At 39.8% G+C, this 26,786-nt stretch overlaps 1 protein-coding gene across 5 annotated transcripts in view; it reads left to right on the top strand.

The window, feature by feature from the left end:
* The window catches only part of fer (fer (fps/fes related) tyrosine kinase), a 157,501-nt gene that overhangs the window by 18,231 nt on the left and 112,484 nt on the right, over nucleotides 1-26,786 (top strand). For all 5 annotated transcript variants that reach the window (XM_078214682.1, XM_078214683.1, XM_078214684.1 and 2 more), the window contains 3 exons: nucleotides 8,779-9,063; nucleotides 9,394-9,567; nucleotides 17,474-17,573. In XM_078214682.1, coding sequence (XP_078070808.1) covers nucleotides 8,854-9,063; nucleotides 9,394-9,567; nucleotides 17,474-17,573 — 484 coding nt within the window. In that variant the 5' untranslated portion in view covers nucleotides 8,779-8,853. The remainder of the gene's footprint in view (nucleotides 1-8,778; nucleotides 9,064-9,393; nucleotides 9,568-17,473; nucleotides 17,574-26,786) is intronic.

The following is a 26,786-nucleotide window of genomic DNA, read 5'->3' as shown; positions in this document are numbered from 1 at the left end:
GTTTCCATTCTTTGTAAATCCAGTAAGGCAGCTCTTTTGCAGTAAACCCAATTTATACAGATCAGCAAAGAAAATGGCATGAATAGAGAAAAAAAATAAAGGATTTCTTGTGCTATGAAATGTTATGAAACTCCTTACAATGATCTCTTGGTTCGCTTGCACTCTCAGTTTTTCCGCCTGGCTTTAACGTATGTGCTGAATGCAAGTAGCCATTATGTCCTGTGTTCTTTAGAGTACACTAGTTTATGTGAAATACTGGGATAATCTAATGTACATAGTAGATCCCCCAAGAAAATGGGGCTGAATAACTATAATTTGAGCAAAGTTGAAACATTGGAATAACTTGAACAGAATTGGCTCACAGAAAATTGAACTGAAGTCTTAATCAGGAAAAAAATTCCTCTGGTTGAAGAATCGATGATTAAATATTTTGCCATTGGGGGAGCAGTTGAGATAGTCATTGTTATGTCTTTTAAGAGGAAGCTGGATAAATATTTTGAACTATTTGAAGATACAGAGCAATGGGGGATAGATCACAACAGTGGGATTAGATTGGTAAAACCATGGACTGATTCTGTCGTCCTTGACCTTCATCCTTGCTTACTGATGTACAATGACAAAGCTCATGCAACTTTTAGGAAAAATACTCATTCATATTACTGTTCCTTCACAAATTCCATTCTGTTGGGGGAAAGTTCTAAACTTTAGAACATATTGCCTTCCAATTCATCAAGGCCGTAAAGTTTTAGTTTCATTGTTGTGGTATTCTCGAATGGAAGTCAGAAATTAATGGGAAACTTCTACTGTGGGAGGACCTTTTTTTTGAGGTGTGGTCTGTCAGTTAAGGCATTCAGGTGACACATGCTTACTGAGGTGGATGTGGATCTATTTGAATAAAAAAAGCAAAAAACCATGTTCTACCAATTGAAAATGCTGAAAAATCTCAGCAGGTCTGATAGCATCTGTGGAGAGAGGATAGAGCCAACATTTAGGTCTGGATGACCCTTCGTCAGAGCTAAAGAAAACAGGACGAGATTTATACTGTAAGGCTGAGGAGGTTGTGTAATTGACCAAGATGTCATGAACACCAGGAGAGAAATGGAAAGCAATAATGGTGAACAGGGTAAAAGAGACAAATGGAAATTCTGTTGGAGAGAAGAGCAGTACATTTTCAGGGTAGGCATTCCTGGAAGAGAAGTGGCAGTGAGTTGAGCACTTAGATAAAATACTGTGCAAAGTACCACAAAATGCTGTGGATGCTGCAATCTGAAACAAAAACGGAAAATGCTGGAAAATCTCAGCAGGTCTGACAACATCTGCATTTTACCCTGTCCACCTTCATTGCGTCCCATTTCCCTTCTGGTATTCAACAAGGTGCTTATGACACCTTGGTCAATTACACAAACTTCACCCTTGCAATATAAATCTCGTTCTATTTTCTTTGTCTTTAGCTCTGACGAAGGGTTATCCAGACTTGAAACAATGGCTCTATTCTTTCCACAGATATTGCCACACCTGAGATTTCCAGCATTTTCTCTTTGAAGAAAACAGTTCTCGTGGTATTTTCGACAACATTTACATCTTAACCAGTATAATCAAAGCTGATTAGTTCATCATGATCTCATTTACTGTTAATGAAAATTTGAGTAAAAATTCATTGCTGGATTTGCATACATACCAACTCTTTTTGAATGCCATTCCTTGGCTGAAGGCAGTATGAGGTGGTGAGAATGTGGAAGATGCCAAATCTTCCTTTTAGTCCTTGGTGCAACTTCAGATGGAGGTGAGGTTACTCATTGAAGTGGTTTATAAAGTCTTGATCAGCATTTTTTTTTGTTGGTTTGCCAAACAGAGAAAGGAAAAGGACCTTGAGAAGGTAGGGGGATTACCTGGTTATTTTGAGATGCACAAATCCATGCAATAGTAGTATCTATCAGTAGTCTTTAATCAATCTTCAAACAGTAATGCACTCTCTGATTCCACAAGGTTACATGATCATGCAAATCATCATCCAAATTTAATTTCTTCATTGACCTTTATGTCATGCCTAATGTCAGCATATTTGGTGAAGTTTTGGCTGTAAACCTGTTCTTAATTGTTTGAGATTTTTGGTTTGGAAATCTTACTTCATTGAATGATTTGAGAAAGTTTTCTGACACAGCAGAAAGGGATGAAGAATAGGCAATTCCTTTGTTTCCTTTACAATGATTGATGCTACCGTTATACCTGTTTGCTTTGGACCTGAACAGCATTGCTTTTTGAGCAATCTAAGTCTGTTAACCAAACAAGTCAATTTTTCTGACCACTTTGGATTGAATATGATTTTAAAAATTTGAATAGAGTCTTCATAGAAAGTACTTTTGGATTTTTTTTCACATTTAGCTATGATCACATAACTGGGCACAGGAGAGTACAATCGTGGCCAAGATGCTTGAATCTTCCAGGTTCATGACATTAACGGGTCCCTCTGAAAGGGTTCGATATGATTCATTGCACAGGATTTCCTTTCATGATGACTGGATCAGCCTGGCTATTTTACTTCTAATTTTCTTGCATCTAATTTTGCCCAAATATCTGACAACTGTTGAACTGATTTACAAAAAGATACGTGAATACAGTCCAGCTTCTTTTGGAATATATGGAGACCCGGTCAAAAGGTGGCAGCATTTGTTCGATACATCAGATCAAAGAGGAAGTTATTCACTGCTTGGAATGTTTGAGACTTCTCGAACACTGAAGTTCCCAAATGCCATGCTGTTTTCAAAAAAAAAATTGAATGCAGTTGTTCCTGAAGCAGCAATTTGTTTCTGTGTATGAAATACTTGTTAATGCCCCTTCACTTCATGTGAACACAGCAACTGAAGATCTCTGCTTTGCTAACATGCAAACCCTCTTTTTTTTTGTGGATCACTATTCTTAATACATATATATTTATCTTAATCTATCTTAGTGCAATACATATTTTCTGTGTGAAATCTTTGTTCATTTAACCTCATTTGTCAGATTAGTTGTCAGATTTTTGAATATTGGGTATGGGCAACATTCTGTTCAAAATGTTGACACCTCTTGAAACAGTTTTCAATGTCAGTCTTGACGCAGTGTTATGACCACAGCAGATGTTATTGCTGAGCAAGCCCGACTACGGAATGAAGTCTGTCTCACTGATCATAAACATTTTTTTATTGTGAAAATGAGGAGGAAAGCACAGAACTCCAGTAAAATTCTTTAGAAATTTAAAAATTGAAATATATATTAAAAAAAAAACATAAGCACACAAGATCCAGTACTATTACCCAAGTCGAGAAGCTGTTGTCAATTTAATAAAGGTGTAACATGTGACTTCTCAAACATTTTCACTCTGATGTGGAGTTCCAAAAGGAAGTTCAGAAACCAAGACTAATGATGCATTCATGTTAATTTTCCAAAATACCCCAGATTCTGGAAAGGTTCCATCAGACTGGAAAGTAGCAAACCTAACCCCTCTGTTCAAGAAAGAGGGAGACTGAAAACTGGAAACTAGCGGCCAGTTAGCTTAACATGTTGTGGGAAAGGTGTTAGAATCAATCATTAAAGAGGATGTAGCTGTATACTTCAGCTCAAGGTAATCAGGAACATTCCGCATGGTGTCTTGGAAGGGAAATCACATTTAACCAATTTATTACAGTACTTTTGCACGACTAACCTTTGCTGTGGGTAGAATGGAGCCTATATATGTAATGGGATTTCCAGAAGACATTTGATCAGATGCAACATCAAAGATTGTTGCAGAAAATAAAAGTTCATGCTGTAGGGGGTAACATATTATCCTGCACAGAAGATCGGCAGCCTGGCAGAAAACACAGAATATGAATGAATGGGTCTTTGTCTGATTAACAGGATGTGACAAGTGAAGCACCATGATGGGTCTGTGCTGGGGCATCAACTTTTTATAATTTGGATCAATCACTTCGATGAGGGGAAGAAAGCCATGGTAACTAAATTTGCAGATGACACAGAAAATAAGAAATATGTTGTGAAGAAGAAGATGAGTTTGTCGATGGGTTGAATGAATGGATTAAAATCTGGCAGATGTGGTAAAATGTGAAGTTTCACTTGGGCAGGAAGAATAAAAAAGCAGAATGTTATTTCAACTGTTTTAAAGTTTATTTTAATGTCACAAGTAGGCTTACTTTAACACTGCAATGAAGTTACTGTGAAAATTACCTCGTCACCACACACGGCACCGGGTACACTGAGGGAGAATTTAGCATGGCCAATGCACCTAACCAGCATGTCTTTGGACTGTGGGAGGAAACCCACGCAGACACTCTGTGTGCCTTGTTTGTGAGCAGATATCCACTCCATCTGACGAAGGAGCAGGGCTCCGAAAGCTAATGGTATTTGCTACCAAATAAACCTGTTGGACTTTAACCTGGTGTTGTTAAAACTCTTACTATGCTTCAGTTGTACAGAGCATTGGTGAGACCCCATCTCAAATACAGTGTGCAGTTTTGGTCTGCTTATTTAAAGAAGGGTGTAAATGTGTTGGAGGTGGGTTCGCAGGAGGTTTACGAGATTGATACCTGGAATGAGAGGCATGTCATCTGAAGGAGGGTTGGAGAGGCTGCGTTTGTTCCACTGGAGCTTATAAGAGTGACGGGTGACTTGATGGAAGTATATAAGATTCTGAATGGTCTTGACAAGGTGGATGTGGAAAGGATGTTTCCCCTTGTGGGTGAGTCCAGAACTAGGGGTTATAGTTTTAAAGTTAGTTGTTTCCCTTTATGGAACAGAGATCGGGAGAGTTTCTTTGAGGGTTGTGCAACTTTGGAACTCACTGCCTCAGAAGGCGATGGAAGCAGGAGTCACTGACTATTTTTAAGGCAGAGGTAGATAGATTCTTGTTAGGCAAGGAATCAAAGGGTATTGGGGATAGATTAGAATGTGGAACTCTTAAATGCAAATGGATCAGCGGTGATCTTTTTGAATGACCGAGCAGGCTGGGGGGGTGGGGGAGGGGTTCAATTTTCTATGTTCTTCCGGCTTAGCACTGCGTGGCTGCCTCAAACTGAAAACACTCACAGTTTCTCTGCCTCGAGGAGCTGATCTTCAGGGCTCACCCCACAGCCTCTACAACTCCTGATAAAGACTTCTTTTCATAAATATCTGATTTTTCCTCCCCCTTCATCTCTGATTCCAGATAGGTGTCCTCAAACATTTCTTTTAATTCAACATTTCCAAACATAAAAATCTTTCTTATTTGTCTATTTTGCCTCTGCTTTCAGATCAATAAATTTCAATACACCTTTCACTTTTTACCTATGAAACTTTTAAGACGTAAAGGTTCCTTGTCAACTCTGAAGTCTCTTTTGAAATTTGGCAGCTAAAAAACCGTTTCCTGTTTATCTCACAATGCAAATTTTAGATCCAACCTCCATGTAACTCAAACTCACTATAACTTCCTTTACAAATGCATCAGCCGAGTACTTTTAACCTTTCACCTTAGCCGTCATAGACACCTGTGTCTGGTAACCATCCTCTGTTTAATCCTGGAGACAGGCACAAACACCTGTCCTTATTTATGCAGAATACCATTTTGTCCCACAAAATATTAAAAATCTCTGATCACAACATTAAAGCAAGATTTGGACAGGGTGCGGTAAAACTTGGATTTATCATAAACATGAGCTATAGGTGTGTTTAAACTGTATGCTCCTAATATTGAATTACTTGAATTGTGAAGGAAAGATCCTAAAGGATTTAACTGTTGAAACTTGGGTATATTTCTTGCTGGCAGTGTGATTTTGACTGTTTTTATTTTAAAAAAATCTTTTAGAAGTGTGAGCTGTTTTAAATCTGGTAAATGTTGCAACTTCACTACAACTTTGCAGTGGGAACTTAACCTCCAATGAATCACCATCTGTAAGAAACACTGTGCAGCAAGTCAGGATAACTGAAGTGAGATAGACAAAAATCAAATGGTGACATCACAAGGCTGCTGACTTAGCTGTTAAATTACAGAAGAGAGGAATGGGAGCAGCATTAGTGTATCTGGAAGAAATTGGATATTATTGGGGCAGCCTGATGGCACAGTGGTTAGCACTGCTGCCTCACAGTGCCAGAGGCTTGGGTTTGATCCCAGCTTTGGATGACTGTTTCCTCTGAGTGCTCCAATTTCCCCTCTGTCTAAAGATGTGCAGGTCAGGTGGATTGGCCATAGTAAATGCGAAAAGTTATGGCGAGATGAGACCCGTCTCGGCTGCATGTGTTGCACTGAAACAACACCAGGCCAGATTATTACCTTGTGGGGTGATTTGCTAGTGCTTTTGGGGAGGTTTTAAGCTAACTTAGCAGGATTGTGGGAACTGGGAGGGAATATCAGAGGAATATCAGTGGAGTTTGCACATTCTCCTCGTGTCTGCGTGGGTTACCTCCGGGTGCTCCCGTTTCCTCCCACAGTCCAAAGATGTGCGGGTTAGTTTGATTGGCCATGTTAAATTGCCCCTTAGTGTCCTGGGATGCGTAGGTCAGAGGGATTAGCGGGTAAAATATGTGGGGGTAGGGCCTGGGTGGGATTGTGGTCGGTGCAGACTCGACGGGCCGAATGGCCTCCTTCTGCACTGTAGGGTTTCTATGTTTCTATGAAAACCAAGATGCACAGAGCACGGGGAGAGACAGATGGCACGAATCGGAACAGTCAAGTATTAAGTGGTTCAGAGTAAGGGGGAAAAGTAGTAAAGTCTAAATTATGGTTATCATGCATGTAGCTGAATATGCGGAGTGTGGCAAATAAGTTTGAGTAACAAGTGCAGATTGCTATGTGGCAATATGTTGTGCTCAATAGAGAACTGACTCAAACAATGGCAGGACTGGGTATTAAATATTCCTGGATACAAGATGTTCAGGAAAGATAAGGGGGAGGAATGGCAGTATTGAATGAGAACAATGCAGTGCTGGAGAGTGAGGATATCCCGGAGTGGTTGGACAAAAATGCTATTTAGTTAGGTGCAATTAGTTTGCTCAGTGTAGTCTAGAGGACACTAACTAGTGGGAAAGATGTAGGGGAACACATCTACAAGGAAATTAGAGAGGTGCAAAAAATAGAGTAATTATAATGGGTGATGCCTTTATTATCCAAATAGGGACTGGAATAGTGGTGGTGCAAAGGTTAGATATGGGCAAAAATTTCTAGACTATGATCAGGAGAATTTTCTGCAGTAGTGTTTAAAGTTTATTAGTCACAAGGAAGCTTACATTAACACCTGCAATGAAATTACTGTGAAACTCCCCTCGTCGCCACACTCCAGCACCTGTTCGGGTACACTGAGGGAGAATTTAGCATAGCCAATTCACCTAACCTGCACATCTTTGGACTGAGAGGAAACTGGAGCACCCAGAGGAAATCCACACAGATACAGGGAGAACATGCGAAACTCCACACAGACAGTGACCCAAGCCTGGAATCGAAGCTGGGTTCTTTGCGCTGTGAGGAGCAATGCTAACCACTGTGCCATCGTGCCACCCATGTGTCCAGTCCAGCGGGAAAGGAAGCTCTGCTGGACCTGGGTTCCTGGAAATAAGGCCAGGTAGATCAAGTGTTCTTGGGAGAATATTTGGGGAACAGTGATCATTGTGTCATAGGTTTAGGTTGGCTATTACTGTAAAATTGGATCTGACCCAGATAAATTTGACTCAAAAGGTTGGCGGGCAACTGTAACTGAAAATTTAAAGAGCAGCTAATTTGTGCACTGTAGTGAAGGTATATTCCCAGGAAGGGGAAAGATCAGGCAAAGAAATTCCAACTCCCTGGATGAGAAAAGAATTGGAGATGCAGGTGAAGCAGAAAAAGTGTGCTTATGACGGATGTCAAGTGGATAAAACAAGAGTTAGTTATTTTGAATTTCAATGAGTATGGTCCCAGTCTACTAGGGGGGATGAATTGCTGATTTGATGCTTTCTTTAATGAAGTTGAGAGGAGACTGGCAGGTTCATGTGTATCAGGGGTTATACGGAAGTCATGATTGATTTTTTTCTCTTGCATTCAGTCACCTGTTGTGCTTTTAAAACATATTTTATTTTGAGTTACAATATCAGGTGAAAAATTATACATGAGCGGTTAATGTATGCATATTTGATCATCTGCACACTGTTCTAGCAATGGGGTGAACCCATTTAAAATAAAAGCAAAATGCTATAGATGCTGAAAATCTGAAATAAAACTGCTGTAAATACTTGGCAAATCTGGTAGCATCTGTGGAAAAACAGAGTTAATGTTTTGAGTCAGAAGAAGTCGCGTTTGACTCTGTTAAATTTTGCTACCAGATCTGCTGAATATTTTCAGCACTTCCCATTTAAAATAAATGCCTCTATTCAAATAACAAACAGAGGAATAATGCATTGGTATTGAAGAACCTTTTTATCCTGCAGTGACTGCAACTAATCTTGAAGAATTTAAATCTTCTATATGCTTCCAGAGATTTGTTTTCAGGACACAAGAGGTTCCAACATTTGTTATATATGTTTGGGGTGGAACACATGTATGTAGAATTCTACTACTTTCATAGGACCGTAGAATTGTAGTTAAGATTGCTGTTTTGAGTTGGCTCTGCAATTTTGGTCAACTTGCTTCTGCAATTTAGTGTTAACTTCTCAGTTTTAAATGCGACTTAAGTTTGAGCCAGCTTAAAAGAAAGATTGCAATTTGAATCTGTTATTCTCATATAAATACAAACTTTATCTTGGCACATATTTTTTTACAGAACCAAAATAAATCTTTTTACTCTTGTGTTTATTTTTCAGAACCAGGGACATGCTTTGATCAGTAGGTGCTGAATTTGCTTTAAGCACTGTGAATATTTTAGTGCCTTATTCAACATGGGATTTGGAAGTGACCTTCGGAATTCTCATGAGGCTTTGATAAAACTGCAAGAATCTGAGCTTAAGGTCTTGGAGACATTGAAGAAGTTTATGTCTCTACGAGTTAAGAGTGACAAAGAATATGCAACCTTGCTACAGAATATTTGCCAGCAAGTAGAGAAGCATGAAACATCCTCCCCTGTGGATTCAGTTAGCAATGTCTCCAAGGTAAGTTAGAGGGTTTTTTCCTTCCTTCATCAATGACTTAAATTCAAAATGTCTCAATATATCTATTGGCAGACAAATATCTTGACATGAATGAAATGTGCATTACTGATAGAACTGCTCCATTATTTCTATTTTTAAGTGGTAACATATGTAGCAATGGTATTTGATAAGTGAAAAATGCAATTCTGACATTCTGGTTCAGAATTGCAAAGAATGAATCGAAATGCATTCGTTTAATCACGATTTATGATGCTTTGTGGTGCAGATACTGTGTTTTGACTTGCTTGTTCAGTTCTGGTCCTTTGAGATGCTTTCATTTTTGCTTTGCAGTCATGGACCTGTATGGTGCACCAGACAGAACAGTTGAGCAAGATAATGAAGACACATGCTGAAGACTTAAATGTAGGACCCTTGTATAGATTAACCATGATGATCAAAGACAAGCAGCAAGTCAAGAAAAGTTATCAAAGTATGCAACAACAGATGGAAGCTGAAATGTGCAAGGTAGTTCAAAAATCAGATTGAAATTTGGATACATACTGTTATGTTGCTGATCATGGATTGAGTGGATGCCATCAATTACCATTTAATTTAGAGCTGAATTGGTTTCATGGAAGTTGATTTACAGCAATATCGGTCAAGGCAGAGAAGCAGTTTGTTTGCTGGTCCTCTTGCTTCTTGTGACCAAAGATGAAAGGTGGTGGGAAAAGATAAAATATGATCAAATTTGCCTGAACTTTCTTGGGCTGTTGATAACTGTGCACATGATTCATGTCATTTCTCATATACTCAGACCTTTTGAGTGCCTTGGCATAATTGATCAATCCATCTTTCTAGATGTAGTCCCTCTTCAGTGCCTCTCCATAGCTTTGCTTTCTTCTGAATTGGTGATGAGGATACGTGGCTTGTTGTGACAGGGGCAGTGGTAGTGGGGCTTTGGTCTTCAGTGTTTGACTGCAGGGAACAATGCTTCATCAAAGCAAAATAACAGATTAGCAGTCTGATGACGCATCAGTGTGATGGAGAGATACAACTGGGTGTTATCGAATATGTGTGTAAGCTAATCCCATGTCTGTTGGAGGGCAAACTGCTGATTTAGAAAGGAAGGACCAAGGACAGATTCTGGGGCATGTAGTGTCAAATCATTTTGGTGACAGTAAAACCAAGTGAGGGCTGTCCAATGGCACTGGACAGTGATGGAAAATAGAGGCAAGAGTATGGGTGTGGTTGAGTTCCAGGGCGAGGCAGCATACAGCACCATATTTAGAACTAAAGCAAGTTTAATTGACTTTGGTTTGTTTGTGCAGGGATGGAAATCTGATTGGAGATACTTGAACATGGAATTGTGGAAAAGATGGGCAAAGATTTAAGAGATGACAACATGTGGAAGAACTTTATGAAGAAAAGGGAGGTTGGAAATGAGGAGGGCAATAATTTTCAATGTAAGGGGGTTCAAGGGTAGCTTATTTGAGGCGTGGTGATCATACCCACAGTTTTGAAAGCCTAAGGGGCAATACCACAGAAGAAGGAATCATTTATGATGTTGGGATGGGGCAAAGGGGGGAAATGTAGGTGGCCAGCAGTTCAGTGCAACAAGACCAAGAAAATAGCTGAGTTTTAGAAATAAGGTGTTCTCAAGAGAGAGTATGAGGAATATGAGAGAAACTGTAAAGAGAAGTGGCTTTCAGGCTGCAGCAGGAAGAGGTCAATGGTGAGTTTTGTAAATTCTGACTTTAGTTGAGGTATTTGCAGCAATGGTTTCTCTTGCTGTTCCTGCACCATATACTCATGGACTCTTCAAGGCTTCTCACTGTTCCTCATTTACCTGCTTGCTCTTGGCAAGGACAGCTTCCACATGTATACTGACATTGCCCATTACCTGTCTCGACTCTACCAACCTCAACACCCCTTTCAAAACCAAACTTACCTGACTTCAATTTGTTTATCCAATAAAGTTCATTAAAGAGAAGTGAACATGTTACCTTGCTGTTGTAAAATATCATTCTTTTACATTATTTACCATGTGAAATGACCAATACATGTTCAAATTAGGCAGGGCTATTGATTTGTTAAAAATACTAGGCTGCCTATTGTGATGAACTTCACTAAAATGTAAATTTACTGCAAGAATCAATGATCTGGGACCTATAGACTGACTTTCTGTTACTCTGAGTGACTCGGGAAGGATGTGGGTTTGCAAATTAACATTGTGATTATCCAGTGTGAAATGAATCTTTCATATTGCTGAGTTTCATATCCAGAAAATGGGTGATGTGTATAGTAACGTCATTCTTATTTCTCAACAGTTGAATAGTTTTTGAGTAGTTAGTGATCACGGAATTGGGGAATAGCAGTAAGTTGATCCTTTCAGTATTAAATGTAACAAGTGAATGTGGTATCATGTTAACATAAAATGTACAGCTCAACGGTTGTGTGAATTCTATATATCCCTGAATGAACTTTGGAATTGGTACCAGAAAACTTCAGAGAGCCGATCTAGTACGAATGAAAGAAACTTCTCAAAAATTCCTTTGGGGTCCAATGGATCCCCTTCTCCACTAAATCTTTTGACATGGATTTTTTGAAATGTACTTATCCTTGATCTTGTATCTACTCTAATGCTACTTCTTGGATCCATGTCTGGATCAAACTGTGGTGAAGTTGATGTTCTTGAGGAACCAGTATGGAACTTTCAGAGCAGATTACTGCAGAATCAGTATGTTTGTGGGTTTTGCTGATGTTTGGAAGGAAGCTTATAGGAGCATAGGAAATAGTAGCAAGAGTAGGTCATTCGCCCCTCAAGCCTGCTCCATCAGTCAGTTAGATCACGGCTAATCTTCTACCTCAAGGCTGCTTTCCTGTACTATTGCCACAACCCTTGATGTCTTTACCATCTAAAAATCTATTCATCTCTGTCTTGAAAATACTCAATGACTACCCTAATCGTCACAGCTCTCTGGAGTAGAGTATTCCAAAGATTTGCCACCCTCTGAGTGAAGAAATTTTCAGTCAGCCTTAATGCGCCTACCTCTTACTCTGAGACTGTCTCTCTGTTTGTGGAGTGGAATTGGGTAAGATTTGACTTTTTGTGGATAGATTATATCTGGACAATAGCTTATATTGCAGCTAATATTAGTATCTATCTGACATAGAAAGGGCTTGGTTCAAGTAGTTGCTAACTCCAGTGCATAGGTTTTCAGTACTACAGCAGGTTGTATGTGTACTAGCTGATTTTAACTTGCAAGCAAATTTGTTTGTTCAGTGTTGTACAAATGCAAATTGTTGTTCCTCTGAGTCATTGAGTCACGAGGGTGCAAAAGGAGACCAGTGAGCCCATTGAGTCTATGCTGACTTGTAGAGCAATGCAATCAATTCTTGCTCTATCCCTGCAGCCCTGCAAGTTCATTTCCCTCAAATGCCTCTGTAATATCCTTTTTGAAATTGTTGAACATCTTCACTTCCATTATTCTCATCTGCAGCAAGTTCCAGATCCATTACCACTTTACCTTGTATTCAAAGCTTTACATTTGTTCTCCAATCAGCTAATGGGAGCAGCTTTTATTTGTCTACCTTATTTAAACTTGTCATCATCACCTTGTATATCTCTTTTAGAGTATCTTGATATGAGATAGGCCATTTAGGACAGATGTGGAGAAACTTCTTCACTCAGAGCATGGTGAACCTGGGAATTCTCTGTCACAGAAGGTTGTGGAGGCCAAGCCACTGAATATTTAAAAATGAAATGGATTTCTAGACACTAAAGGCATCATAAGGTATGAGAAAAGAACAAGAGTTTGGTGTTGAGATAAAGGATCAACCATGATATTGAATGGCAGAGTAAGCTGGAGGGGCTGAATGACTACCTTGTGCTCCTGTTTTCCATTATTTGATGCAACTCCCCACAACCTCCTTTGCTGCAAGGAGAACAACTCCTTCTCATTTCTCCAACCTAACATTGTAGCCAAATTTCTTCATCCTTGGAATCATTCTGCATCCTCTTAAGGATCCCTCACATCCTTCTTAAAGTGTGGTTACCAGGAATACTCCAGTTATGGCCTAACAAGAGCTTTATAAATGTTTAGTACAAGTTCCTTTTTGGACTCTACTTATGAACTTCAAGGTCCCATATGATTAACTGTGTTCTCAATATGTTCTGCTACCTTCAAAGATCTATGTCTGCGCACACTTTAGAATTATACCGTTAAGTAAATATATCTCTCAGTAAAGCATCTGTCAAAACACATGCCTTCACCCTTCTCTATAAAGTTTCACCTGTCAATTGTCTGCCATCCTGTGAGGACAACAAAAGATTGCCTTTTTACAGTTGATTGGTATTAACTTCACTGCTTGCTGCACTCTTGACCATTGGCAAAATTTGAAATCTGACTTTGTATTCTAATATCAAGTCATTTATAGAAATCAAGATACATTTAGTGGTCCTAGCATTGACCTTTGGGGAAACACCATCATAGAAGCAAACTATTGCAGGTGCTAGAAATCTGAAATAAACACAGGTCTGCCAGCATCTGTGGAGAAAGCAGTGTTAACATTTTAGGTTGTGACCTTTCATCAATAATGCCTGTCATCTTCCAGTCTGAATGAAAACAACCATTTATCATGACTTGATGTTTTCTGTTAAGGCAATTGTTTGGTACAAGCTGACACTGCCTCTCCTATTCCACGAGCTTCAATTTTGTTAAACAGCCTTATTTGTGCTAATTTGTCAAATGTTTTTTTTAAAAATTCAGATATCTACTACATTCCTTTCAATAACATGCTGTTACTATATCAAAGCATTCAATTAGATCAACCGAAGGTGATCTGTCTTTTACAAATATGTCCCCCACTTCCAAAACCTTTTTCATCACAGATGTTAAACTGATCACCCTCTATTTACTGAGAATGTCCTTGCACCCTTGCATGAGCATGACTTTGTATGATTCCCATGGAGGCCAATAACTTTTAAAAATAAATTAAAACTTCCAATTTATAGTTGCTTCAGGTTAGTTCCTGTATTCCCTTTGTGACCAGGAGCAACTTTGAGTGACCAGGCATTTTTCCTCAGTCTTCAGAGGGTTTCTTCAATCCACCACCACCAATAAAACCAGTTCCGATGATTTTTCTTCTGCTGACCATGCCAGAACAAATCTGCAATCCTTAGGTGGCTGCAGGGTATGTCTATTCCATCTTGCTGTATCTGGTTGTGGTGCAGCCTTTCCTGTGTTGACCACACAGATCTTTTTCTGTCAGTTTGTGATATTCATTGATTTGTAACCTGATCTGAAAGGGCTTCCTCTGCCCTCTTTGTCTTGGTAATGTGAAACACTTTTAAAAATCTTTTAGCTCAGCGTAGGTACTAATCTTGCAGCTAGGCGTAAGTACTATTTTGAGGTCAACACAGTATCCCCACTGGTGTGATCGTAGAAAAGCTTTTTGCTTCTCAACGTTGTGGGTGTGTGCGTGTGTACTCATGCATTTCCAGTTTCATCCGCTTAATTTCAAGTTTACAGTTTACTGAAGTCAATGGATTGAAATCTTATTCACTCCTTGGTACACTTTAGGATGATCATAACTGAGGATTTACTCCAGCGGCAGTAATATTCTGTTGGTTGTAGCAGCACCAGAACATGAAGTCTTGTAACTCAGAGGTGAGATTGCTGCTCTGCTTGAGCATCTGGTATTCAAGAAACAAGTCTCTACTTTTTTTTCTTGTTTTCATCTTTGTTTTGGTGATAAAGCTTCCCATTCTTCATTTAGCATTTGATTTTTAAATAAAGGGTGGAAGATGGGGATTCAAATAACAGCTGCTCTATGACCACGATCAAACATTCTGGGACAATAGAATTGTGTTGAATGCACAGATGATGCATCTCAATTGTTCACTATCTCTCAGGCCATTTGTATTTGGTCAAATTTTTTGTTTCCATGCAAGCTAACCCGTTATTTTCTGCCACCTCAATTTTTGAATGGTTGGAAATTGTGGCTGTGAAGTGGGAAGTGCGAGCCAATATTTCCCTGATGGTTTATGTCCAATCTCTACCTTTCTCTTTGTGAGCTGTGACTACATTTCTGCATAATCTCAGTTTGTTCTGATGACTCTTGTTCGGGAGAATGCTGAAGAATTATTCAAATATAATTATCATTACTTGAATGAGGGAAGTATTTGAAGTTGTTGCTTGTAAATTCCACCAAATCCCCCATTTAAAAAAAAAGATTTTAAATTCTAAGTAATAAAGGTGATTAAGTGAAAACTGGACTAGCACTCAACAGTGACCATTGATTGTCTGAGTAACATTGCCAAAGTGCATTCTGAACAATGCGAGGATGAAGTAAGTTTTTGATTTGATTTATTATTGTCACATATATTGCTATCGAGTGAAAAATATTGTTTCTTGCGTGCTACACAGAAAAAGCATACCGTGCACAGAGAAGGAAAGGAGAGAGTGCAGAATATAGTGTTTCAGTCATAGCTAGGGTGTTGAGAAAGATCAACTTAATGCGAGGTAGGTCCATTCAAAAGTCTGATGGCAGCAGGGAAGAAGCTGTTCTTGAGTCAGTTGGTACGTGTCTTCAGACTTTTATATCATTTTCCCGGCAGAAGAAGGTGGAAGAAAGTATGTCCGGGGTGCATGGGATCCTTGATTATGCTGCTTGCTTTTCCGAGGCAGCAGGAAGTGTAGACAGTGTCAATAGGTGGGAGGCTGGTTTGAGTGATAGATTGGGCTTCGTTCACGCCCCTTTGTAGTTTCTTGCAGTCTTAGACAGAGCAGGAGCCATTCCAAGCTGTGATACAACCAGAAAGAATGCTTTCTATGGTGCATCTGTAAAAGTTGGTGAGAGCTGTAGCGGACATGCCAGATCACCTTCTGCTTGCATCTTCGAATGGCAACATATCTACCATTTATTTGTGATCACTTCATAATAACACTGATTGTTAAACATTTAGATTGATCAAGAGTCCATAAAGCTGTATGGATTGAAAGCAAATGCCAGGTGGTAGTCATTGATTCAATTTGCTCATGACCAATAAAGATAGACTGAACTCCTTTTTTCACAAGTTCAAACAATGTTAAAATATCGTCACAAGGTCTTGGTCAAGGCTAAAATTATGTAAGATTCTGATAGACAGCCTTCGACAAATGTAAAATGACAGACAAAAAGGTCCTGTTAAATTTATTCCTAACACAAACTGCTAAATCTCCCAAAATGTTTCAGTTTAATTATAAAGCTTCCAAGTGTTATTTCAACTAAAAATAAATGACAGAGGCATAGGCTGTTTTCTAAATGGGGCGTGAATTCAGAAATCAGAAGCGAAATTGGAGTGGCACAGTGGTTAGCACTGCTGCCTCAACGCCAGCTCCCTGGATTCGATTCCTGGCTTGGGTCACTGTCTGTGTGGAGTCTGCACATTCTCCCCGTGTCTGCGTGGATTTCCTCCAGGTGCTCTGGTTTCCTCCCACAGTCTGAAAGACGTGCTGGTCAGGTGGATTGGCTATGCTAAATTCTCTTGTCAGTGTACCCGAACAGGCGCCAGAGTGTGGCGACTAGCGGGTTTTCATATGAACTTCAGAGGCCTACTTGTGACTAAAAAATAAACTTTAACTTGGAAAAGGGACTTGAGAGTCCTAGTTCAGGATTATCTTAAGATTAACTTGCAGTTTGAGTTGGTAGTTAAGAAAGCAATTGCAATGTTAGCATTCATTTCGAGAGGACGAGAATACCAAAGCAGGGATGCATTATTCTGCGTCTCCACATCATAATATTTATTTGCCAGTTGACCTCACAAAAACAGATGATCTGGTCATTATCACATAGCTGTTTGTCTGAGCTTACTGTGTGCAAATGGCTGCTGCACCTCCTACATTACAACAGTGACTATTTCAAAAATACATCATTGATTGTGAAGCGCATTGAGTTGCCCTGTGGCATACAATGTTTTAGACTAGTTTTCTGTGCTATATAAATGTAAATCTTTCACTCCAATTATTTTCACTTTCCAATTTTCTGATTTTTTTTTTGAAGCACAGAGGGTTGAATCTGAATGTTCTCAAATAATAGATGTACAGTTCAGGAAGCTGATTAATTTGATCCCATGTATGATTTAAATCATGTCCTTATCCATCTAATTCAGAACCTACAGAGGACAATTGTCCTCTAATTTGATGAACACAAAGATGACAAACTCAAAAAGCCTTTTCATTTGGAAAAATGGGGAAATCCCATCGTTAAGTACAATCTTTTTGTGGCAACGGTTTAAGGTGAAATATAAAATATTTATTTGTAAGTACTGTAACAAGCAAAGAATTTAATTTGTGGCAAAGTGGAAGCATTATGGTCTTAATTGTCAGAATGTTAGCTGATTCATACAAATCTTCCAACTTTCACAGAACCTTTTGTTAATTATATTTAGGTAACAAGGACTGAACTTGAAAAGCTAAAGTCTGCCTACAGACAGTTAGCAAAAGAAGCCACCACTGCCAAGGAAAAATATAAAGAAGCTCTTTCAAAAGGTAACTTTAAAATAGAAAATTGTTGCAGGACAAAAAAATTACTGCTTTTACCTTTTTCATAGGTTTTGCTTGCTCTTATGAAATGGAAAATAATTATTTTGATCATCATGTGAAGAAACAGACCACATGGAGTGGATGGCATGGTTTTGAAAGCAGTTAACTGTATCGCATAAATCTACTATTTTTTGAGAGGACAATTACAAGTGTGGATGAATGTTATCCAGTAGTTTATTAGAATCTTGCAAGACATTCATGTTCGGGAACATAACAGAGCAAACAATTTAGTCTCTTTAGCTTGTTCTGTTGTTCATTGAGATCACAGCTGATCAATGACCAAACTCCATATATTGCTTTAATTTTATTTCTAACCAAAAGGTAACATCAAGCCTACTCTAACACTTGGTGTGATCATGGCTGATCATCCAACTCAACAACCTGATCCTGCTCCCCAACCACCCTTCGCCCTTGAAAGCATACAATGTTTTAGACTTAACTGCTTTCTGTGGTAGCAAATTTTACAGGCTTATCACTCCAGGTGAAGAAATTTCTCCTCATCTTAGAATTTACCCCTTGTACTTAGACAATAACCCCTGGTTCTGGACTCCCTCTCCATCGGAAACATCCTTTTTGCATCTACTCTGTTGAGTTCTGTTAGAATTTTATAGATTTCTGTCAGATCCCTCATTCTTCTGAACTCCAGCGAATATAATCATAACCCACACAATTCCTCCTCGTATATCAGTCTCTCCATCCTAGGACTCACTCTGGTAAACCATTGCTGCAAAGCAAGAACATCCTTCCTCAGATAAGGAGACCAAAACTGCACACTATTCCTGCTGTGGCCTCATCAAGGACCTCTATAATTAGAGCAAAACAACTCTGCACCTGTACTCGAATCTTCTTGCTATGAAGGCTAACATGTCATTTGCCTTCTTTACCGCCTGCTGCACTTGCATGCTTGCCTTCAGTGACTGTGGTGTACGAGGACACCCAGGTATCATTGCACATTCCCCACTTTCAATTTGTCACCATTCAGATAATTTGTCTTCCTGTTTTTGCTATCAAAGTGGATAACCTCACACTTATCCACGTTATACTGCATTTCTCCACTCTCGGCTTGTCCATTTCACATTGAAGGATCTCTGCATTCTCCTCACAGCTCACCCTGCCAGTCAGCTTTATGTCATCTGCAAATTTGGAGATATTACATTTAGTTCCCTCATCTAAATTAATATATATTGAAAATAGCCGGGATTGGAGCATTGATCCCTGTGGTTCTCCACTCGTCACTGCCTGCCATTTGGAAAAAGACCCGTTTCATCCTACTTTGTTTCCTGCCTGTCAACCATGGTGGCCCAGTGGTTAGTATTGCTGCGTCAGGGACCCGGGTTCGATCCCCGGTTTGGGTCACTGTCTGTCTGTGTGGAGTTTGCATGTTCTTCCTGTGTCTGCGTTTGTTTCCTCTGGGTGTTCCGATTTCCTCCCACAATCCAAAAGACATGCTGGTTAGGTACATTGACCATGCTAAATTCTTCCTTTGTGTACCCAAACAAGCGCTGGAGTGTGACGACTAGGGGATTTTCCCAATAACTTCATTGCAGTGTTAATGTAAGCCTACTTGTGACGACAATAACTAAACTTAAACAACCAGTTTTCTATCCACCTCAATACACCAACCCCAATCCCACATGCTTTAATTCTGCATGCTAATCTCTTATGTAGGACTTTGTAGTAAGTCTTATGGAAGTCCAAATAAACCACATCCACTCGTTCCCCTTCATCAAAGAAGGTACATTCTCAAAGATTTCCCGTAGATTTGTCAAGCGTGGTTACTCTTTCGTAAATCCTTACTGACTCTGTCCAATTCTACTACTGTTTTCTAAGTGCTCTGCTATAAAATCCTTTATAATGGATTCTAGCATTTTTCCACTATTAACGTCAGGCTGACTGGTCTCTCGTTCCCTGTTTTCTCTTTACCTCCCTCTTTAAATAGTGGGGTTACATTATCTACCGTCCAATCTGGATCTTCAGAATTTATAAAATCTTGGAAGATGACCACCAATGTATGCACTATTTTTTAGGGCCACTTCCTTTAGTACTCTATGATGTAGATTATCAGGCTCTGAGGATTTATCGACCTTCAATCCTATCAATTTCCCCAAAACCATTTCTCTATCAATATCAATTTCCTTCCGTTTGTCCATCTCACTAAACCCTGTTATTTGTGTCCACCTTTGTGAAGACAGAACCCAAGTATGTATTCAGTTTTTCAGCCATTTCTTTAGTTCCTCATTATAAATTCCCCTGTTTCACCAGTTTTGTTCTCCTCATATACTGATGGAAACTTTGACAGTCAGTTTTTATGTTTCCTGCACACTTACTCTCGTACTCTATTTTCCCTTTCTTAATCAATCTCCTTGGTTCTCCTTTGCTGAATTGTGAACTGCTCCCAGTCCTCGGATCTGTTGTATTTTTCTGGTAAATTTGTGTGCTTCTTCCGTGGATCTAATACTATCTCTCATTTCCTTTGTTAGCCATGGTTTAGCCACCTTCCCTGTTTTACAATTATTGCACTTTACCCATGTGCTCTTTGAATCTTGCCATTGCCCATCCACCATCATCTCTTTAGCATTTCCCAATCCATCATGCCATTGTAGTTTCCTTTATTTAGATTCAAGACCCCAGTTTTAGAATGAACTATGTCTCTCTCCATCTCGATGAAAAATTCTATCATGTTATCGTCGCTCATCCTCAACAGGTTTCGCACAACTAAGTTGCCAATTATTCCTTTCCCATGAGACAATACCCAGTCTAGGATGGGGCCGATTTCACTTCTTGGTTCCTCAACGTATTAGTCCAGAAAACCATTCCGTACACATTCCAGAAATTTCTTCTCTACAGTAATGTGACGAATTTGATTTGCCCAATCCATATGCAGCTTAAAGTCGCCCATAATTACAGATGTTCCTTTATCACATGCGTCTCTAATTTCCTGTTTCAAGAATTAATTGCAATTTTGACTCCTGACTCTAATTGTTAGGTTACTGCAGTATGCGAAGATCCTTGAGTGGGTACTGAGGATATTTACCAGAATGGTTCCAGGGACGAGAAAGTTTAGCTGCAAGTTAGATTGGATGAGGTGGAGTTGTTCTCTTTAGAGCAAGCAAGATTGAAGGGAGATTTGATAGGGTTGTACAGGGTTGCGACAGGTTTGGATAAGATGGACAAAGATGAGCTGCTGCCGTTATCTGGTGGTCCAACATCTGGTCAAGGGACACAGATTTACGATTTTGGGTAGGAGATGCAGGGGAGAACATAAGGAAAAATGTTTTTATGCAGCGAGTGATATTGACCTGGAACTTTGCCCCTTGGACACCGGAAGTGCAGATGATTAATGATTTCTGAAGTAAATTGAACACTGGGAGGGAGGGGGAATAAACTTTCAGAGTTATGGCAATAGAGCAGGGAATGGAGCTGACTGAATTGCAATATATACAGTTGGTATCATTCAATGAACCAAATGGCAGCCTCCTGTACTGTAAAATTCTCAGGGACTGACAGAGTAGATGTCATGGGGTTATTTCCTCCTGTGCGAGAGTCTAGGACCAGAAGGCATAATCACAAAGTAAGGGAGCGTCCATTTCAGACAGATGAGGATAAATTTCTTCTGAGGAAAGTGAATCAGTGGATTTCTTCACTGCCGACTGCTGTAGAAGATGGGTTGTTCAGTATGTTCAAGGCTGAGATAGATCTTTAATCAGTATGGGAATCAAGGTTATGGGGATAAGGCAGGAAAGTGGAGTTGAGGATTATCAGATCAGTCATGAAGTGATTGGCAGAGCAGACTTGATGGGCCAAATGGCCTAATTCTACTCTTGTGTCTTATGATCTTAGACTAAATGTGACACATGGACAAACTTGTTTCCATTAAAGTTCAGCACCTGTTGCCCCGATATAGTGTTAAAAAGAACTGAGCCACTTTTTCAGAACATGTAATACTGGGCTTGTCCAAACTTGGGGACGATATATTGGGCCAAAGAACAGCCAGATGGCAACCCTTCACAGCAAAGTGTTGAATGGTGTGTCAGCGGTGAGTTAAGCTGTGCACCTGAACTATTGCGTGCAGAATTAGTCTCCATACCTAAGAAAATATATAGTTGCCATAGAGGGAGTGCAGCAAAGGTTCACTAAAATGACATAAAAGCAAACTACTTGGATGCTGGAAATCTGAAATAAGAACAGAAAATGCTGGAAAAACTCAGAGAAACGCTAACTTTGTTTCCTGCTCCACAGATTTTGCCAGACCCGCTGAGCTTTTCCAGCATTTTCTGTTTTTATTTCCCCAGGCAGCTGCTTGGAATGGCAGGATTGTTGTGTGAACAATGAGATGGGATCTCATTGAAATGTATAAAATTCTAACTGGGCTGGACAGACTGGAAACAGGAATGATGTTTTCCCTGGCTGGTTGGGGGTGTAGACCAAGGGATTACAGTCTCAAGGTACAGGGTAGCCTACTTGGAACTGAGATGAGGAGAAACCACCTCATGCAGAGAATGGTGAACCTGTGGGATTCTCTAACACAGAATGTTGTGGAGGCCAAGTCACTGAGTGCATTTAAGAAAAAAGTTTCTAGACACAAAATGTCAAGGGGTATTGAGAGTGAGTGGAAGAATGACATTGAGATAAAGGATCAGCCATGATCACATTGCATGATGGAACAGGCTCGATGGACCAAATGGCCTGTTCCTGCTCCTGCTCCTATTTTCAATATTTCTACATGTTTATAATGTGCTTCATGGGTTAAATAGCTTTTTTTTTTGCATTCTGTATTTTTGTGCATTGTGGTTGCCTTCTTAACGATAGCTTACAGTGGATAGTAATTGCACACCCAAAGGTGAGTAATGCGTTTGGAGACTGTTAGAACTGCTCGGGTTCACGTGAAGCCTGCCTAAATCATAAGTTTTGCATTTTGAATTTGGCTAGGCTAAGCATGAAATGCTTCACTTCAGGTGTATTTCAAATGACCCAATAGGGAGCTTTTATCAAACTAAGTTTATTTAAGAATATAGTTAACATGTATAGTAAGAAAATTAGCAAGAACTTTTCATCAGTTACAAATAAGAAACAAAGCAACCACTATAATGTATAACCCTTAATGAATATCTCATGTGTTGCAATTAAAACCAAAACCCACAGACGACAAAAAACCCTTTTCACAGGTTTAACACAGCACAGATTAATGCTCACTTGATACTGGGATCGAGGCCGTTAGTTGAATTCTGCAGTCCAATGCTCTTGAGACTCAGAACAGTCTGAAGACAAGACAGCTTTCCAAAGCACGAGAGATATTCTTGGTCCAGCCCCCCAACAACAGATTTTCTACTCCAGGAAGGCTTTCAGCTAAACAGTAGAATTTCCCAAAACCAGAGAGAGAAGAGACACTTCTTTCAGTCTGATGTCCACTCCCTCCTAAACTAAAACTCAAACCTGCAGCTCAGAACTGAAAATGGAAAAATACCTTCTTGTTACCTGACCTGCCAACCAGCTTTTTATGCCGAGTCGTTAAAAAAAACCCAAAGTAAAAACAAACAAGCCCATTGAAGTAGCAATAAAAGGGCATCTGGTAGCCAAGCCGGCAACAATGACATCACTGAAGCTGTGAGCTGATGGAATCATGTTTTCAAAAAAATCTTTCTTAAAGGGACAATGACCACACCGAACACAGCATTAATCAAATTCATGCAGTACAGCTGAAAGCATCCCAGTATTACCCTGATATAGTAACAGTTCATTTTGGATTCCTGAGTAAAAACTAAACAAATAAATCTTGCACGTGAATTATGGTTCATCAAATATGACATGAATGAATTGTTGCTTTAAAAAAAAATCCCAAGTTGTAGCTTGTAACTGACTAACTACTTTCCTTTTCATTACGATCCCAAACTTGTAAAAATATTTTCTGGTGGTCTTGAGTTGCTTAAGATTGTAGGCAGTAAAGTTAGTGTTGAGTGACATTCTGCAGTCATGAGTACAAGGCTTTAAGTTTGTTGAATTTTGCTTTATGCTTCATACTTTTTGAAACTATTGCAGTCAAATATTTTGGGCTAATATGTAATTATGACGCAAACTATTGTTGACTTTCTCCCCTTCCTTTAAAAGATGCACCAATTGCAAGTAAAAGTGCCTGAAAAACTTTCTTTCTCCCCCTTGCCCCAACACGTCATGCAAAATAACACCTGAAAGTATTACTTCAGTAAATGATTTTTGCACCTACATGCAGAGATATGTACTCGCGTTCTTGCATGTTCTTTATTGTTGTTGTAGAGATAAATATGAAATCACATCTATGGGAGTAAGGACCTGTGCAGAGTGGAGTGGTTGAACCTCAAAGGACTGACACTGAAGCCCTTGTAGGGAAGTTCACTTGTACTCTATAGGATTATTTAAGCCAATTTGGCAAGGGGTGGGCATCAGGATGTCACATTAGAAAGGAGAAACTAAGTACATGAAGGATTGGAAGAGATGGGCAGCGCTAAAGTAAAAATCTAGTCTGGTATAAGACTGAACCAAACAAATCAAGTACAAGGAGGCTGAAGAGAGGTTTACAGTGCACCTATGTAAATGCGGGAAGCATGGTAAATAAGATAGATGAGCTGCAGGCACAAACCACCTCATCGGAATAGGATGTGGCCATAACTGAGACCCAATTGGAAGAATGACAGAGTTGGTTGCTAATTCCTAGTTACAAGGCATTAGCAAAGAAATGTTGAAGCATGGCAGTATTGTTTAACAATAATATTAGAGGGCTGAAGAGAGAGTGCGCTCCAGAGTGATCAAGGATAGAATCTATTTGGTTAGAATTTAGAAAAGAGGGTTGCCATGACATTATTGAGTATGTCCTACAGGCCACTAACTTCTGAGTTGCATTTTCTTGATGAGCTGTCTGCCTTAAGGCAGGTAGGTCCTTTGCAATTATTTCACACCTGGAGTATTGTGTGCAGTTTTGGTGTCCTTATCTGTTTAAAATGTTTTTTCCCTCATGCTGCTTTTGGCTCTTTTGCTAATCGTTTGGTCCTTGTTCATTTTGCGAATGGGAATGATTTCTCCCTATCCACTCTGTCATTTTCAATAGCTCTGTTCAATCTCATCTCGACCTTTATCTACTTGCAGGAGAACAGCCACAACTTCTCAATCCATGTGACTGATCTCCCTCATCCTTGCAACCATTCTCGTGAACCTTTTCAGTACTCTCACCAAGACCTTCTCACCTTTCCTGAAATGTGATGCACAGAATTGGGCATAATACTCCAGTGAAGCTGAAACTGTGTTTTATAAAGATTCAACATCATTTATTTGATTTTTGTACCCTGTGCCTTTATTTGTAAAGCCTAGGGACCTATATGCCTTGCTAACGATTTCCTCTATAATTTCTCTAAATTGAGAGAGGTGGAGACTCAGCGAGACCTTGGTATCCTCGTGCATCAGTCACTGAACGTAAGTGCACATATAGAGCAGGCAGTAAAGAAGGCAAATAGTATTTTGGCCTTCATTGCAAGAGGATTTGAGTATAGGGATAGGGGTGTTTTGCTGCAATTGTACAGGGCATTGATGAGGCCACATCTGGAGTATTGTGTGCAGTTTTGGTGTCCTTATCTGTGGAAGGACGTCTTTGCTGTAGAGGGAATGCAGTCAAGGTTTGCCAGGCTGATTCCTGGGATGGCAGGTCTGTCATATGAGGAGAGAATAAGTTGGTTAGGATAATAATTGGAGTTTAAAAGAGTGAGTGGGGATCTCATCGAAACTTATAAAATTCTAACAGGGTTAGACAGGGTAGATTCAGGAAGAATGTTTCCAATAGTGGGGGAGTCCAGAACTAGGGATCATAGTTTGAGGATGCGGGGTAAACCTTTTAGAACTGAGATGAGGAGAAATTTCTTCACCCACAAAGTAGTTGAGGCCAAAACGTGTGATTTCAAGAAGAAATTACATACAGCTCTTGGGGCTTAAGGGTTCAAGGAATTTTGGGGGAAGAGGGGATCCGGATGTTGAATTTGATCAGCCATGATCGTAATGAAGGGCCTACTCCTGCTCCTAGATTCTAGTACAATTTATGTCAACCTCCTGGTCAAAATCCCAGTAATCAGTTAACAGTGCATTGGCATTTTCAGTTGGGACATAGATTAGCTGGTGCTGAAAGTGCAAAAATTATCACTGATGCAGTTGAGATGCTGTTATGAAGTTGGGGCATTATGGAGGAGATTTTAATTTTGTTTCTGTTGTATAAATTGTTTAGTGCTCACAGTAAAGTACTAACATGGAAGCCTTTTCACCTCATGATTGCCACCCCTTCTGGATCGAAAAGAAAATCACCTGCAGCATCTTCCTCTTCCCTGATGCATCCCATGTCTCCCAACTCCACTAAATTGCTAGGATAAGAAGATAGAAAATAGGAGCAGGATGGCCCCCCCCCCCCCCCCCCCCCCCACCAATACCACCAATACCATTTGATCCTTTTGCCCGAAGAGTTGTATCAAACTCCTTCTTGAAAGGGCGTGGCGCGATTGTACAGTGGTCAGCGCTGCTGCCTCGTAGCGCCAGGGATCCGGGTTCAATTCCAGCCTTGGGTGACTGTGTCTGTATGGAGTTTGCACATTCTCCCCATGTCTGTGTGTCGGTTTCCTCCAGGTGCACCTCCCACAGTCCCAAGATGTGCAGGTTAGGTGGATTGGCCATGCTAAATTGCCCCTTTATGTTCAAAGATGTGTAAATTTGGTGGATTAGCCATGGTAAATGTGTGGGGTGACAGGCTGAGGCAGGGAGGGGTGAACCTGGATAAGGTGCTTTTTTGGAGAGTTGGTACAGACTCAATGGGCAAAATGGCCTCCTTCTGCGTTGTAGGGATGCTTTCTGTGGTAGTGAGTTTCACAGACCCACCACTCTCTCTGGATGGAAGCATTTCTTCTCATCTCAGTCCTGAAAGGTTTACTCCTTGTCATTAGTTTGTGGCCTCAGATTCTGGACACTCCCCTGCTATCGGGAACATCCTTCGGGATGTCCTTGTAAAACTGCATGTCGCCAATATTTTTCCTTTCCCAATGTATTTTTCAAAAACAAAAAACAAGTATCACTTCTGAAAAATGAAAGGTTAAAAACATTGAAACTGAAATAAACTCCAAAGAGAAACATATCTGCTGGGATTTTAAAATCATTTCA

Source organism: Mustelus asterias, chromosome 6 (genome assembly GCF_964213995.1).
Source record: "Mustelus asterias chromosome 6, sMusAst1.hap1.1, whole genome shotgun sequence".
Taxonomy (NCBI): domain Eukaryota; kingdom Metazoa; phylum Chordata; class Chondrichthyes; order Carcharhiniformes; family Triakidae; genus Mustelus; species Mustelus asterias.
The sequence above is the reverse complement of the archived record's forward strand: the minus strand, read 5'-3'. Positions and strand labels throughout refer to the sequence as shown.